Source organism: Mastigoproctus giganteus, chromosome 13 (assembly GCF_048544385.1).
Source record: "Mastigoproctus giganteus isolate SK-2022 chromosome 13, ASM4854438v1, whole genome shotgun sequence".
NCBI classification, from domain to species: Eukaryota; Metazoa; Arthropoda; class Arachnida; order Uropygi; family Thelyphonidae; genus Mastigoproctus; species Mastigoproctus giganteus.
Window position 1 is genome coordinate 4,938,299 of NC_143587.1, and position 17,489 is coordinate 4,955,787.

General features: G+C 37.5%; 1 protein-coding gene across 2 annotated transcripts in view; it reads right to left on the bottom strand.

The window, feature by feature from the left end:
- Positions 1-537: 537 nt before the first annotated feature.
- LOC150075728 (eukaryotic translation initiation factor 4B-like) overlaps positions 538-17,489 on the bottom strand; it is a 178,061-nt gene continuing 161,109 nt past the window's right edge. For both annotated transcript variants that reach the window (XM_090388176.1, XM_090388177.1), the window contains exons 13-14: positions 10,533-10,600; positions 538-1,202 (exon numbers count right to left, since the gene is read on the bottom strand). In XM_090388176.1, coding sequence (XP_090244302.1) covers positions 1,125-1,202; positions 10,533-10,600 — 146 coding nt within the window. In that variant the 3' untranslated portion in view covers positions 538-1,124. The remainder of the gene's footprint in view (positions 1,203-10,532; positions 10,601-17,489) is intronic.

Below are 17,489 nucleotides of genomic sequence, written 5' to 3' on the forward strand. Positions count from 1 at the left end.
CATCATAAAATGACCTTTTAGAGAGATAAATAGCTGTTATATAGTGAAATTTTCAACTTCCTAGGTCTTGGAACAAATAACTAAAAAACAGTGTTATTGGGTTCACATTACGATATTTTCTTGATATGCTGGTGTCTCTGAATTAATGGTTCATATTTTCAATTTTGTTCATACTTGAATAAAAAAAAAAAAACCTTTAAACCTGGGAACTGCCTGCCTGTGTGTGTGTGTGTGTGTGTGTGTGTGTTATTTGAAGATAGATGTTATGGGCACCAATAAATGAAAGAATACGCTGCACAATAAGTTTTTATAAAAGTATTCTACTTTATTTTACCATGAAATCTGGCATAATAAAATGTAACAGAATTACATCTATTATGCCATTATTAATTATACACAGAGGCATAGAATCTTGATTCAATGGCAAGATTTTTACAACATCCCATCCCTTCTAATAAATTTTATATTCCTATTTCTTTCATTATGTTAATTGCCATATCCTCCTTAATGGCACATAATGAATTAAATAATTCATTTTTATAATTTCTCTAAGTACATGATGTATCAACAGCTCATCAATCACGGGATATTTTCTGTCATTTAATTTTTTTTTCATCCCTAAAATCTTAACGAGGCCATAAATGCTCCAGTCAGGATAACTTTATAGCATGTGAGCCACTCTGCTCTTAGCACTCAATAATAAAACATATTTACAAATTTCTGCTACCTGATTTAACCTATGCTGAACTCAGAGTGGCTCACACGAAAGCAACAGCATAGTAAAAATTTATTCAATTATAGAGAGGGAAAAAAATTCAAAAAACAGCACTTACAGCTTCTGCACACTGTAACAATTTCCCTGTGGGAAGTCAAGCTGCAATAAGTTTTTGAAAACTACCTTAGGACTGTTATCAAAAAAATTTACAAACTGCAAACTCCATGAATAAAGTAAATAAAAAGAATTCCCAAAATACATCACTGGTCAGAAACATCATACAAGTAGATGCTTAAATCATTGAGCAATCCGCAAGGTAACTTGTCGCTTCCGAACTACTGTGGCATCGATCAAATCCTGGCTATAAATACAGCTAGGAAAGATTTCAGTTGTGAGCAATTATGAAGCCTCATTCAGATGCATTTTCTGGTCTGTCTACATCCTCCTCATCCATCAAATGGGAAAATTTATTTGTCAATGGGTACACCTAAATAAATAAGGAAAATGAAAGTATTACACAAGCCTGAAAATATATGAATAATCCTGCATGGTAAAATAATGGCTACTTTCAAATAAGAATAAAATACAATTTTAACCATATTACATAGTAAAATGAATATTTACTCTAGATGGAAAATTCAATTGTAAAATAGTTTAAAAACAGAATTAGATGTTTATAATTTATTTCCATAATAATAATTATTCAAATGATCCTTCAGCACCATCAGGTTTCTCAAGCAATCACTATTCTCAGTGATCAAAATATCGCTTATTGGCATTTTAGCATTAGCATACAATGCAAGCAGCTTATGCTGGATCAGCCAAAAAAAAAAAAAAAAAAAACTCCCATTTCACCCCTCCATTCATTCCAAATGCCTGTCCAGCTCAGCCTTAAATTTATTTAGACTATCACTTCAACAAAAGATGGAAGCCTGTTCCACCAATTAACCACCTGCTGGCTAAAGGAAAATTTCCACACATCTATTCTACAACTGTTTTTCCTCAATTTGAATCTATGCCCCATCAGGTTCTTAATCTGAGCAAGAGGACGAATCCCATCAGCATTCAGCTTCCTCAACCCATTCAAGGCCTTAATACACCTCAATCAGATCACCTCGGTGCTTTCTCTCCCGGCACTGCAATTTGCAAAACTAAAGCCTTTCTTGGTAAGAGCACCCCTTTGTTCCCGTCACCAATCTTGTTGCCCTTCTTTGTACTCGCTCTAGAAACTCTAGATACTTCCTAAAATGAGACCCGACCATTGCCTTGTACAATGGGATAATCACCTCCTTATCCCTGCTAGAAAAATTCCTGTATGCCATTGACAAGATTCCATGACCTGCCGTGGCAGACTGTCTGCACTGCTCAGCAAACTTCATATTTGACTGCACAATCGCCAGGTCTCTTTCACTTTCCACTTTCCTAAGTGTAGAACCACACAGTTGGTACGTTTCTCTATGGTTATTGATACCCATATACAATACTTTGCATTTTTCAATATTAAACTTCAGTTGCCACTTCTCAACTGAACAGTTGCCATTTGCCGAACTTGTCTAGATCCAGTTGGAGTAGCATACTGTCTTTATTACTGTCGTTAACAACCCTGCCAACCTTTGTATCATCTGCAAAGTTCAACATTAATCCTGATATACCTTCATCAATATCATTGATGAATACACAAAACAACAATGGGCCCAGCACCGAACCCTGGGGAACTTCGTTAATAACATTTATCCACGAAGAGCAGTGTCCATTGATTACCACTCTCTGTCGTCTCCCACTCAACCATCCCTTTACCCAATGTAGCAACTTACTCTTAATGCCATACCGCTCCAATTTATACAGCAGGTTTCCATGTGCAACAGTATCAAAAGCTTTCCTGAAATCCAAGTATATGATATCAAAATTATTTTTGGCATTCAATTCCTTTGTGGCCACATCATTGTATCCAATGAAATTGGTCAGACTAGCCTCCCTTTAACAAACCTATGCTGTCTTAACTATTATTACAGTCCTGTCTAGATGATCCTGCAATGCTTCTTTAACCAATGACTCCATTATTTTCCCAGGAACACAAGTTAAACTAACAGGTCTATAGTTACTTATATCACCTTTTGAACCTCCTTGTGAATTGGTGATACATTTGCACGCCTTCAGGCCATGGGAACCTCCTCTGAGTCCAAGGAAGCTCTCATAATTAATGGCTAAGGGTTTGTTTACTTCCTTTGCTGCCTCCTTTAATATAACTGGATAGATTCTGTCCATTCCAAGTGCCTTCCTTATGTTTAACTTCAACAATTTCTCCTCCACTTTACTCTCAGTTATTACAAAATCACTTAGCTCCCTGTTAGAGTTTGACAAACGTCTGGCATTCCCCTCATTGAATAACTTCTCATGTGTGAATGTTATTTTTTTATTCTAGCTCACTTTCACTGGTTCTCTTCCCCATCATTAGCCATGAATAAAAGTCAGTGCAACTTTCAGTTGTAAATATGACCGAACCATCCCTTCTTTTGGTCCTTCGATCGGTTCGCCTTTGGACAATTTGTCTAGCAATTGAAATGCAGCAATTCCATGATTATTATTGGCCTCTTGATCCTTCGTCGATATGGGGAATAATGGTCAGTCTATTATTTTGTTACTTTGTTTTATTTTAGTAGTTCGTTTTAGTCGCGTTTTGGTGATATTTCATGTCTCTCGGAACTTGTACCTTACAAGGGGGGGGGGGTTTCAACTAAATTATTATATAATTGGCTTTATATTTTAAATTTAAAATGGATTTATTATTAATTGGGTTTAATTGAACTTCTAAATTATTTGGAGACTTTCAGCTACAGTTTCAGTCTTGTTACCTTTACTTTTCCCCTCCCTCTTGATTTAATTTTTATGTTAATTTTTCACTCGACAGTTTTACCATGCTACTGGCATATGTATTAATTTTATTTTTATATTAATTATCAATTATGTACTGGGTATCATGTGGAGGATGTGCATTTTGCTGTCTCTAATGATAACTTTATATTTATTTATTTTCTTATTTCATTTCATTCTAACTTTTAAAGCCATTATTCACGCACGCATTTGCAAATTCAAAGGGATTATTTCCATAAGTAATATTTTAACAATTTTTGTTCGAAAATACTTTCTTATCTTGCGGCAGGCTGCAAAGATAGAGCTAGTAAGTTTATATTTTGTATTTATTTAAATGCATGTTGTTACAATAAGCAGCTATTTAGCGAATGGGAGGCAAAGTTAGGAAGGTACTTAGAATAGTAAGTCACACCTGCACTCGTATTGCACTAATAGCTCAGAGTGTTGAAGAATTTTAGGGGTAGGAAAATGAAAAGAATATGATTGAAGAATATAAAGCTGGTGCTCAGGTAATCCGGGGGCACAAGTTCCTGTCCATATTAATAATGGCCCAGGACTGGGTAGGTTACTGCAAGTTGGAAGTGGCTGTCTTTGTATCTCTGTATATCAACCGAAATGCTGTTAATGTCTACTCTTCTACTTAAATTAAAACTAAAGCTTTTAACTTTTAAAATAAAATTAAACAATAAACGCTAAGAATTAAAAATTGAAAAATTAAATGGTAACTGGCAGATATATGTGAAATGGTACCTCTTCAGGATGCACATATATATATATAATCTCTCGACAAGGGGATGGGGGCAGAGAGAGAGAGAGAGAGAGAGAGAGGGAGGGGGGTGGAGAGAGAGAGAGAGAGAGGGAGGGGGGTGGAGAGAGAGAGGGAGAGAGAGAGAGAGAGAGAGAGAGAGAGAGAGAGAGAGAGGGAGAGATAGCAGTAGTTAAAGGCAAAGGAATGGGTTATAATTTTAGGAAAGGAAATTAGTAGTAGTAGTGGCATGTGATGCAAGAAAGGAAGTGTATGAGCTTATGCAGCATCAGCCAAAAAAAAAAAAAATCTTACCATTCTCTCCAAATGCCTGTCCAGTTCCTCCTTAAATTTATTTAACCTATCAACTTCCACGATGACAGATGGAAGTTTGTTCCAGCAATTAACCACCCACTGGCTAAAGGCAAATTTCTGCACATCTATTCTACATCTGTCTTTCCTTAATTTGAATTTATGGCCCCTTAAGTTCGTAATCTGAACAAGTGGAAGAATCCCATCAGAATTCAGCGTACTCAACCCATTCAAGGCCTTATACACCTCAATCAGATCACCACGCAGGTGCCTAGTCTCCAGCCACTGCAATTTGCAGAACTTAAGCCTCTCTTGGTAAGAGGATCCCTTCATTCTCCTCACCAATCTTGTTGCCCATCTCTGTACACACTCAAGCAAATCTACATCTTTCCTAAAATGAGGCCTCCAGAGTTGTATGCAGGTCTGGAGAGATGGCCTGACCATTGCCTTATACAGAGGGACAATCACCTCCTTTTCCCTGCTAGCAAAATTCCTATATATCATTGACAAAACTCCATGACCTGCCCTGGCAGCATTGCTCAGAAAACTTCATATCTGACTGCAGAATTACTCCTAGGTCTTGTTCATTTCCTACCACCTTAAGTGTAGTACCACACAGTTGGTATGTTTCTCTGGGGTTACTTCTACCCATATGCAGTACTTTGCATTTGTCAATGTTAAACTTCAGTTGCCACTTCTTAGCCCATCTGCCCAAATGTTCTAGATCCTGCTGCAGTAGCACACTGCCATTACTGTCATTAACAACCCTGCCAACCTTTGTATCATCTGCAAACTTCGACACTAAGTCTGAGATACCTTCATCAATATCATTGATAAATATACAAAACAACAGTGGACCCAACACTGAACCCCGTGGGACTCAACTAATAACATTAGTCCACGAAGAGCAGTATCCATTGATTACCACCCTCTGTCTTCTCCCACTCAACCATCCTTTTATCCATTGTAGCAACTTACCCTTAATACCATTCTGCTCCAATTTGTATAATAGTCTTCCATGCGCAACAGTGTCAAAAGCTTTCATGAAATATCAACAAAATTATTTTTTTGCATCCAGTTCCTTTGTAACCACATCATAATATCCTATCAAATTTGTCAGACAAGACTTTCCCTTAACAAACCCATGCTGTGTCTGAATTATTGCTGCAGTCTTGCCTAGATGATCCTGCAATGCATCTTTAACCAGTAACTCCATTATTTTACCCGGAACAGAAGTTAAACTAACTGGTCTGTAATTACTCGTGTCACCCTTCGATCCCCCTTTGTGAATTGGGGATACATTTGCACATCTCCAGTCAGTGGGAACCTCCCCTGAGTCCAAGGATGCTCTGATAATTATGGCTAAGAGTTTGCGTAGTTCCTTTGCTGCCTCCTTTAATATAACTGGATAGATCCCATCCACCCCAGGTGCCTTTTATGTTTAACTTCAACAATTTCTCCTCCACTTTGCTCTCAGTTATTACAAAATCATTAAGCACCCTGCTACAATTTGATAACCGCTTGCCATTTTCAAACCTTAATAACTCCTTATGTTTGAATGTAGATGCAAATACTCATTCAGTTTGTTTGCTGTCTGAGCAGGATTATCAACAGTCGAACCATCGATATCAAGTGATTCGTCCCTTTCCTTTTAGAGTTTATATAAGTAAAGAAACCCTTGTTGTTTTTCTTAGCATCCTTTGCCAAAGATTTCTCGTAATCTGCCTTCGCCTGCCTAACCTCCTTTGTGACCTGATTACAGACTAGCTTATATCTGCACCCCATGCATTTTTCTTATCTGTCATTAGTCTCATTAGTTCAGTTATGAACAGCTTAAGATGCTACATGGATTCTATTAACTCGGTAGATATCTCAGAGACAGAATTCAATTGAATTATGGTATACCTTTAAAACATTAATATACATATATATACACACACATGTATGTACATGTGTGTGTGTGTGTGTACACTGGATTTTCTGAAAATGAAATTCAAAGTACTGAACTTATTCTTATTTTTACATAAATATATAATAATAACTTTTTATCATCAATTTTCTATCCATAGAACGAATAAATCGACCAGTTCCCCACTGGAACTGGCCTCATACTGCTAGGGGTCTGCAGACCCCAGACTACAGACTGAACCAGATGATTGTTATTTGTATCAAAATGTCAGAGAAAGTACTAGAGGAAAGAATATTCTGGACGTGATCATCACCCATGAACCAGAATGACATAATAGGGCTGACAGTACAGGAACCAATAGCAGAAAGTGATCACAGAGTTCTACAGTGGACGACAAAGAGAGAAGTAGCAATAGTTAAAGGCAAAGAAATGGGTTATAATTTCAGAAAAGGAAATTATGCTGCATGGACTCTATTAAATGGGTAGATATCTCACAGACTGAATACAAATGAATTATGGTATACCTTTAAAACATTAATCACAGAAGCCTCGAATGCATATATACCATTAAAAAAAAAAAGTTCATGAGGGGGATTTCAAGTTGGATGAATAATGAAGTTTCCAGATTACTTTGTGCAGAAAAACATGGATTGGAAAAGTTAAAGAGCAATAAAAAGTACTGAAGCCTACAACATCTACAAATGTTTCTGCAATAATGCCACAGAAAAGGTGAGGCTGGCACTGGCAGAGGAAGATTATGAAAAATCCCTGGCAGAGAGCAGAAAGTGGGGATAAGGAATTCTTCACATATATAAATGCAAAGAAGAGAACAAACCAGCTCAGACCCTTATGTAATGACATGAAATAGTATTGGTGTGAAAAGCCTTGTAGATTCCAAGATTAATTCTTTGGATGCTTCCCATTTTGAATTTGCTGTTGGTAACATCATTATCATCTAATAAAAATATTTACCCATTTTCACAGGAACCACTTGGATTATGACCATTTGAACCTTCTCCCTTTTCAGCATAAAAATAATCAGATGATAAGGGCAGCCTATTACCACCAGGTGCATATATTTGCAGACTGCTAAGGCAGGCATTTTTTTTGGCATGAACACAGAAAACAGTCTTTGAGCAAGGAAATTAAAAATTTTAATGTCTCAAATACTGCATTTTCTTTCAATTTGCATCATTAATTGTTGTTACTGAAAAAGTTTGACCATAAAGAATTAAAGTAACATTCTCATTGAACCTAATGTATGCAAATCCTAAATCGTATTGGGATCTTTTTGTCCACTTCTGGAAGCATGCTATTGTCATGTGTTTTAGGAGTGGTTTTGAATGGTTAGCATGCACTTACATAAACAATATGAACACTAATATAAACAATATGAACATGGAAGCATCACTTTCCACAAGCAAAAACAAAAAGTGCCAGTGCAAACAACTCCAGCTCCATTTACGAAAATTTATACAATTCCTTTCATTTACTAAAGTGCAGCTCATTGCTTATCTTAGCAGCACAAGGTTTCTGCTCATGGCATCAAATCACACCACTCCCAAAGAAGAGAGATGAGCTTGAACAAAAAAAAAAAAAAAAAAAATTGCACATGCCCCAATGGTGCCATTTTAAAAATTACTTAAAAATAAAGATTATAATTGAAAATCAACTGGAGCAAATTATTCACCATCTTATCAACAACTGATTATTCACCATCTCATCACAAATTTCAGTCCTTGAAGAAAAGGGTTATCAAATGTAAGAGAACAATGCTGTGTCCAACTTCTGCATATTTCATGCAACACAGACTAGTACTTATAATAGCCAATTCATTAATGAAAATAGCAGAAATCCATAGAATTTATTTTATTTATTTTTTTTTTAAATTCCTAAACTAATGTAGTTTGATTATTCTTCTGCAAAAATGAGAGGAGAAACTATGTTATGATGGTGAGTTAGCAGGTATGCAATTATGAAATCTATAAATACAGAATAATTTAAAAATATATTAGCTTGAATGGAAACTATGCATGCAGTGTGCTGATGACCACCAATTCTGGGAACGTTGGAATACAAATCTCCTTGGCACAATATCGGTAGAACGTCGGTTATCTGGAAGTCAGTTATCCTGAATAATTTGAAAGGTTGATCTTTCTTCTTTTTTTATTGACGGTTATGTTATGTTATGTTATTTGGTTTTTAGGAGCATTAGCAACTAAGGCCATATTGCTCCGTGATATGCGGTGGTCATTCCCTGACCTTTCCGCATCCTCCGTATTTGGTGGTGACAGGCTCGAACCCCGGTCTAATCAAGAAGCGTGTGCTACGCACTGCTGCTCCTACCCACCTGGCTACGGAACGCGCTTATTGACGGTAGTACAGTAAGTGCCAGTTATAGTGATCACGTTTGCAAATTGAATTTTGATTATAATAAGCAAAACAGAGCTTACTATCTTTTAATAACAGATTGTACAAACAAAAAGCCCAATAAACCGAAATCTGAAAACTGTTTTTATTATTTTATTGGTTGTGACCTCTAGAATCCTATGTGACCTTCAGAAATGTGCTTTAGAAATATATCACAGAGACTACTGGGTTTTCTCAGAAACCACGATGAATTTCAGATTAGTTTAGCTCCAGATTCGGTAAGAATAATATTGGCCCGAAACTGTGCCATTTATTATTTTCTCAATTTTTTACGAAAAAATGTGAACAAAAAGAAAATGTGTAGTTTTAACATTGCAACAAAAAACGGAAATTATTAATAGAATTAGAAAGGGCGAAAATTTAGGAAATCTCTCAAAAGAGTTTAATGTGGGGACTTCAATAATTTATAACATCATGAAAAATTCCAATGCTATAACAGAATTTGTCGATTATGGATAGTGAAGGAGGATCTAGAAGAAAAAAGACATGTCAAAACCTGAAAATGCTACTTTAGAGAGGGCATCTTATTTTTTTGTTTTCTTCAGAAGCGAAGTTTAGCTGAACCAGCGTCTGGCCCAATTTTGTGTAAAAAAGCATTGGATATTAATCCAAAATTAAGGGATAATGAAGATTTGAAGGCTGGCTGAAAAATTTTAAACTGAGACAAGGTACACGTGAACTAGATATTCAAGATGAGAAACTTTCTGCAGGTGAATTGGCAGCGGTGTCCTTAAACTTCAGGTAAGCCAATTAAGAAAGAAAACAATGTTGATGAGATGATCTTATTATGGAAAGCATTACTGAGAAAAACCCTAGCCGCTAAAAGAGAAATTCCTGCGCCAAGTTTTAAGATGATAAAATAGTGGGTTACAATTGCTATGGGTGCAAATGCCACTGGGACACACAGATTGTCCGTGTTCGTAATCGGTAAGTCAAAAAAAAAAACGAGAGCATTTAAAATCTTTCAATTTTCCTGTTTTGTATAAAAATCATAAAAAGGCTTGGATGAATGTTTCTGTTTTCCCGAGATTAATTTATAATTTTTTTTATTCAATTAATCTTAATTATTTAATTTAATCATAAGTTAAGATTAAACTTATTTAATCTTATTTAATTAAATAATTAGATTAGATTTATTTAATCTCACCAGAAAAATTTTCTGGTTCAATTATCCAGAAAATTTGGCTAACCAGAAGAGGTTTGACATCAATTATTCTGGATAACCGATGCTCTACTGTACTAATATTAATATCATTTATAATAAATATTAATTATATTTCCATTAGGACTCTAGTTGGTAATAATGATTCCAATGAAGTTTGCATCAACATATTGTTTTATAAAATCTAAAACAATCTCCTACTCATAACAAAAAACTTCTGTACCAGTTCTAAATAATTCAATGATAGTTTTTTCTCTTTTCTTTAATAACCTTATATACTTTAATATATTTATAAGTAGCACCTTGATTTTAAAAGCATTAAATTTTGAAAAAGGTTGTAGCTTATATTCACCAAATATGGTATTTTACACAACATACAAAAATTTACCTGATCATCAGAATATGGTTCCTTCTGAAATCTATCCCCACTACTTTCTCGACTCCTTTGACCATCTCCTGAAAGGCAATTTTTTGTATTTTATGACTGCATCTGTACACTAACAATTCAAAATAAAAAATTAATTCTTATAATGCAAGGGTAATTCAGAGAATGAATACACTTTTACTATAAAAAATAACACAATTAAAATGAGGAATTTTTTTTAAAATTAGTTTTGCAATGTAATTTCCATTCTTTCCTGTGATGTACAAATATCTTTAATCCTAACAAGAACTTTCTACTCTGCATGTCTATATTGTGTACTTTTATTGTGAAGCCCATTCAACTTCCATTTTCAACGAGCAATCAACAATGAACTTACAAATCTCTAGACTGGCATAGAAAAATGCTAACTACAATGCCATCTTGGTATTAAGAGACTTGCTCTGTCTTTGCATGCCTATGAGACATTTGCCTAGCCTCACGAGTTGTCACAAAACGTCATGATCAAAGTTTCCTTGTCATATGCTATATAAAGTCATGTATGAAATGATGCTTATGCTAAACACAAGACTTCTAATTACTCTTTACATCACAGTAAAATATCATGGCATAAAGTGTCAGTTATTAATCTTGATTAATTATTTACACTATGCATAAACAAGTGCTCAGAGTTCAGTAAAATTAAAATACTGAAAATTAAATGTCAACAAAAAGTGTTGAATCTTTTTACAACCCTTTAAAACATCTAGTTCTTGGAACAGCATATCATTCTCTCTCTCTCTCTCTCTCTCTCTCTCTCTCTCTCTCTCTCTCTCTCTCTCTCTCTCTCTCTCTCTCTCTCTCTCCCCTACTTATTCAATAGCTTCATGATGAATTAGTAAAATCGGTATTAATTCTGCATTTCATAAAGGTCATTTCTCTATCCAGTTTGAGCTTTTGGTAAGTTTTATTTTTGGTAATATGGAAACAACTAAATCAATTTATTAAAAACAGTAGAAGCAGAAAGGGATCTGGGAATTACGATACAAGCATATATGAAATTTTCTGCACAGTGTAAACAGGCAGCCAGGGAAGCCCATAGTGCCCTATAGATGATTTATTTAATGTTATCTTCTACAGCTAGGGAGTTCATAATAACCATTGTTTAAGGCAATTGCAATCTGAAAAAAAAAAGACATTGAGCTTCCTGAAAGGCTCCAAAGATGAGATTGGCAAAAGAACTATGATATCGGGAAAGGGCGATTATCGGTTGGTCCCACCATAAATTCTATACAGCGGGACCAATCGATGTGTTGCGATCAGCAAATTCTAAATGGGAAACATGCAACGAATTAATCTTGAAAGCTACCAGGCTTTTCATACCAACTAAGAAATACTGTTCAAGATTTAAACCTAAATGGATATCAGATGAACTAATGATATTCGTGGGAGAGAAGAAAAATGCGTGGCATGCATATAAATTACCAGGTGACACAGCTGATGGTAGATATAAGCTAGTCTGTAATCAAGTCACAAAGGAGGTTAAGGCAGGCAAAGGCTGATTATGAGAAATCTTTGGTAAAGGATGCAAAGAAAAACATCAAAGACTTCTTTACTTATGGAAACTCTAGAAGGAAGGGGGTGAATTAGATTGATCCAATTGGTATCGATAATTTGAGTGATGATGATCCTGCTCAGGTAGCTGACAAACTGAATGAGCATTATGCAACTATATTCACACAAGGAATTCTGTAAAGTAGAGGCAAGAAGCTTAACATACTCTAATAGGGAGCTAAATGATTTTATAATAACTGAGAGGAGAAATTGTTGAAGTTAAACATAAGAAAAGCACCCGGAGCGGATGAAATTTATCCAGTTATATTAGAGGCAGCAAACCCTTAGCTATGATTATGAAAACATTCTTGGACTCAGCGGAGTCCCCACAGACCGGTGATGTGCAAATGTATCCCCAATTCACAAAGGGTGACACGAGTAATTGCAGGATCGTCTAGACAAGACTGCAGTAATAATTCTGACACAGCATGGGTTTGCCAATGGAAAGTCTTGTCTGACTAATTTGATTGGATACTAATGATGTGGTCATAAAGGAACTGGATGCAAAAAATAATTTTGATATCATATACTTGGATATGTTGCATGTGGAAGTTGCATGCTACAGTACAAATTGGAGCAGTATAGCATTAAGGGCAAATTACTACAATGGATAAAAGGATGGTTGAGTGGGAAAAGACAGTGGTAATCAGTGGCCACTGCTCTTTGTGGACTAATGTTATTAGTGGAGTCCTCCAGGGTTTGGTCTTGGGCCCATTGTTGTTCTGTATATTTATCAATGATACTGATGAAGGTATATGAAGCTTAATGCCAAAGTTTCAGATGCCGCTGTTGGCAGGGTTTTTAATGACAGCAATGACAGTATGCTACTGCCACAGGATCTAGAAAAGTTGGGCAGTTGTGCTGAGAAGTGGCAACTAAAGTTTAACATTCAGAAATGCAAAGTACTGCATATGGGTAGCAGTAACCCCAAAGAAATGTATCAACTGTGTGGTACTACACTCAGGGTACTGAAGAATGAAAAAGACCTTGGGGTAATTGTGCAGTCAGGTATGAAATTCTCTGAACAGTGCAGACAGGCTGCACTGTTCAGAGAATTTAATGTAAAGAGAAGGGCAACAAAGGGAGTGCTCTTATCAAGAAAGGCTTAGGTTCTGCAAATTGCAGTGTCTGGAGACTAGGCACCTGTGAGATGATCTGATTGAGGTGTATAAGGCCTTGAATGGTTTGAGTTTGGTTTGGTTTTTTTTTTTTTTTTTTATTGGCGCATTAGCATCTAAGGCTATAATGCGCCAAACTCAGATGATATGTAAAAAATTTAAATTTTCACTGACCTAATTACTTAGGTCACCATGTCAGTATAAAAAATAACAAAGGTATAAAATGTAGAAAATATAAATCAATAAAGAAATAACAATAACATGTAAATATTAAATACAAGTAAAAACCTTTATTGATTTAAACTAACTAAAAATAGCAGACACATTGTCATTGTCAGATAAAATCTGACTGAGTGCATACGGCTCAGCCAGATGATTAAAAGCGGTTAAACGGATATTGCTAAAATCTGGACAGTCAATTAAAATGTGTCTAATTGATAAAATTGTGCCACAAGACTCACACATAGGAGGGTCATCAGCCCTCAGCAAAAAAGAATGTGTCAAATGACTATGTCCTATGCGGGTCCGGGCAAGAACAACTTCCTCCTTACGATTCCTGCGCAGACTAGACTGCCACGGTTCAATTACAGGCTTTATTTGATATAATTTATTTGCAGTCTGTCTATTCCACGAATCCTGCCATTGGGAATGTATTTTCCCGTGTATTATTTGCCTGTAGTCTGTATAGGGGACTGACAGGCAGCGATTATTATTGAGAATTGCTGATTTGGCTGCGGTGTCAGCCAAATCATTTCCCATAATCCCAATGTGGCTGGGAATCCAGCAGAAGAGGATATCATATTCACGTTCATGGAGAAAGTGAATCTTCTGCTGAATGCTAGACAGAACTGGATGAGAATTATATCTTACAGTTATTAAAGCCTGTAACACGCTGAGAGAGTCGGAATATAAAATGAACCGTTGGTATTGGCATTTACTGATGTGATCCAAAGCTAACTCAATAGCGTGCAGCTCTGCAGTAAATATGCTGCATTCAGAGGGAATCTGCTCCGATGTAGTGCTGTCTGTAAAGACAGCAGCAGATCCCACATATGACTCTGACTTCGAATCGTCTGTGTAAACTGGCGCGAAGTCAGAATGTTCAGCTCGGTGTGCTGAATAAAGCTGCAGGTAGACTGATGATGGAGTGTCCGACTTTCCCCAATTTCTAAGGGATAAGTCACATGCCAGGAGATGAGCATGCCAGGGTGGAAAGGGTTGCTTTGGTGTTTGGGCAACCTTGCCTACCTTGATGTTAAGTTCATTGAGTAGCTCTTGGAGACGAATACCAAAAGGACGATTGGCAGTCTTACGGGTATTGTACAAATTTTCCCATCGTGGCTCAAAAATGAATGGCCACGTTGGATGGTCTGGCAGGGATTTCAGTTTTAAAGCGCACTTTAAAGACAACTGCTTACGTCGAAGCGATAACGGTGGTTCGTTTGCTTCGCCGTCTAAACTCTGGACAGGAGATGTTCGAAATGCTCCAGTAGCGATACGTAGAGCCTGATGATGGACAGGGTCCAGCCATCGAAGGGCACTGTCTCTAGCTGAAGAATATACTTGGGACCCATAATCTAATTTGGATCGCACAAGTGCATGGTAAAGCCGTAGAAGGATGCATCGGTCTGCACCCCAAGATAAAGAGGAAAGCGAGCGGAGCATATTAAGGCCTCTTGTGCACTTTGTGCAGAGTTGACGAATATGATCCAAAAAGGTCAGTTTTTTATCGAATATTAGTCCCAAGAATTTTGTGTTCGCTGCTACTGGAATAGCATTTTGTCCGAGCCTTAATTCAGGTTCAGGATGAACATTACGCTTGCGACAAAAGTGTATGCAAACAGTCTTCTCCGGCGAGAACCTGAAGCTATTAGCAAGTGCCCAGGAATTCAGACTATCAATGGCTTTCTGCAGTTGTCTTTCAATAATCCTCATGTTGCACGACTGACAAAAAATGCTAAAGTCATCAACATAGAGGGCACTGTTTACAGTTGGAGGAAGTTGTTCTGTGATGGAATTTATTTTGATGGCAAAAAGCGTGACACTTAATACTGATCCTTGTGGTACTCCCTCCTCTTGGCTAAAGGAGCCAGAGAGTGAGGATCCCACACGAACTTGGAACGATCGATTGGCTAAAAAGTTTTGAATAAAAAAGGGGAGTGCCCTCTAAGGCCTAGGCTATGTAAATCTTTTAAAATGCCAAATCTCCAAGTTGTGTCATACGCTTTTTCCATGTCAAAGAACACTGACACCAAGTGTTCGCGTTTTAGATTGGAAGCATCCCGGATGGATGCTTCCAATCTAATAAGATGGTCCAAAGTGGACCGGTTCCTTCAGAAACTGCACTGGATGTTGGAGAGAAGGTCATTTGATTCGAGATACCATATTAAATGAGAATTAACCATTCTCTCCAGGATTTTGCACAGACAGCTAGTCAGAGCAATAGGACGATAATTGGTGGTGACTTTTGGTTCCTTTCCTGGCTTAGGAAAGGCAAGAACGATTGCCTTTCGCCAGGAGTCCGGAAACTGCCCTTCAGTAAAGATTCTGTTATACAGAAGGGGCAGACAATCCATAGATTTTGGTGAAAGATGTTTAATCATTTCATAATGGATGCCATCTGGTCCAACGGCACTTGCTTTGGAAAGAGCGAGGGCTCTTTTCAGTTCCTGAATAGTGAAATCCCCGTTGTAAGGATATATGCTCTTAGATTTAAAGTTAAGTGCCTGTTTTTCGATTTTATATTTCAGGACCAGGAACTCTGGGGAATACGAAGATGTTGCAGAGATGTTGGAGAATGTTTCCCCAAGAGAATTGGCTATTGCAGTTGGATCTGCAATAGCACATCCATTATAATCTAGGATTGAAGAAGGGTGGGATGTATATTTTCCCTTCATTTTCCGGATTTTATCCCAGACTACCTTAGAGTTGGTAGACTGGTTAATAGATGATGTAAAACAGATCCACGATTCCTTTTGACTCTGACGGCAGATATATCGTGCTTTGGCTCGTGCACGTTTAAAGGCTATAAGGTTGGTCGTGGTAGGATATCGGCGGAATATCCCCCACGCTTTGTTTTGAGCCTTTTTTGCTGCTGTGCATTGTGAATTCCACCAAGGTTTGGGAAATGGTGGAAACCGGGCAGATATTTTTGGAACAGCATTCGCAGCTGCTTGGACAATATTTTCTGTGATGTACATAACTGCATCATTGATAGGCTCTTGACTGACTGTGCTAAGATCAAAATTTGCCTGATGTTGGAAGGCAGTCCAGTCAGCCTGATCAATCTTCCACCGTGGTAACCTGAAGGGAAGACATGGTCTCCCACTGTGTAACGAGGTTATCACAGGTTATCACTTCCGTATGGATTCTCCTCCACTTCCCAAGTGAGCAAAGGGAGTAGAGAAGGGGAGCAAATAGAGAGATCAATGGCAGAAAAAGTACGGGTAGGCATGTGGAAGAAGGTATTTGTTCCAGTATTTAGAAGGGGAAAGGTCATTATCATTTAGCATATGCTCTATGACTCGTCCCCTTCCATTGATATTAGCACTACCCCACAGGGTGTTATGTCCATTAAAATCCCCCGAGAAGTAAGAAAGGGGGAGGCAACTGCATTAGAAGATCATTAAGGTCTTCCTGGGAGATGTCAGTCCCAGGAGGCAAATAGATAGAGCAGACGGTTCATAAAAATCCCACCTTAAGGCGAATTGCAACAGCTTCTATGCTAGTTGTAATTAGCAAGGGCTGCACTGGGGTCTGGTTAGCCACAAGGATAGCCACTCCCCCATGTACAGAGCCATCCGCAATTCTTTTTTTTTTTTTTTTTTTTTTTGATTTGGTAGTTGTTGGCGCATCGGCTTCTGTGGCCATATTGCACTTCCCAAGGTTTTTGCAGTACTTTGATCCAAGCCCGAGGCGGGAATCGAACCCGCGACCTTTGGGTTGCCAGGCAGGTACTTTACCCACTCGGCTAGCCCGGTCGGCTTCCGCAATTCTATCCTTTCGAAAAAATGTGATGTTGTGCATGGTGGGATCATCATTTGCCTTTAGATATGTCTCCTGCAAGCAAAAGCAAACTGGCTCGTGCTTTTGCAGGAGGGCCTTGATGTCATCAATATTTCGCCGGAATCCACGACAATTCCATTGTAGGAATTTAGCCATTATTTTGGCTTGGTGGGTCCATCAGGCGGCTTCCGAGGTGCTGAGGGCTTACTTTTATCAGTCTTGGATTTATCTTTTTTGGGGAAGAATG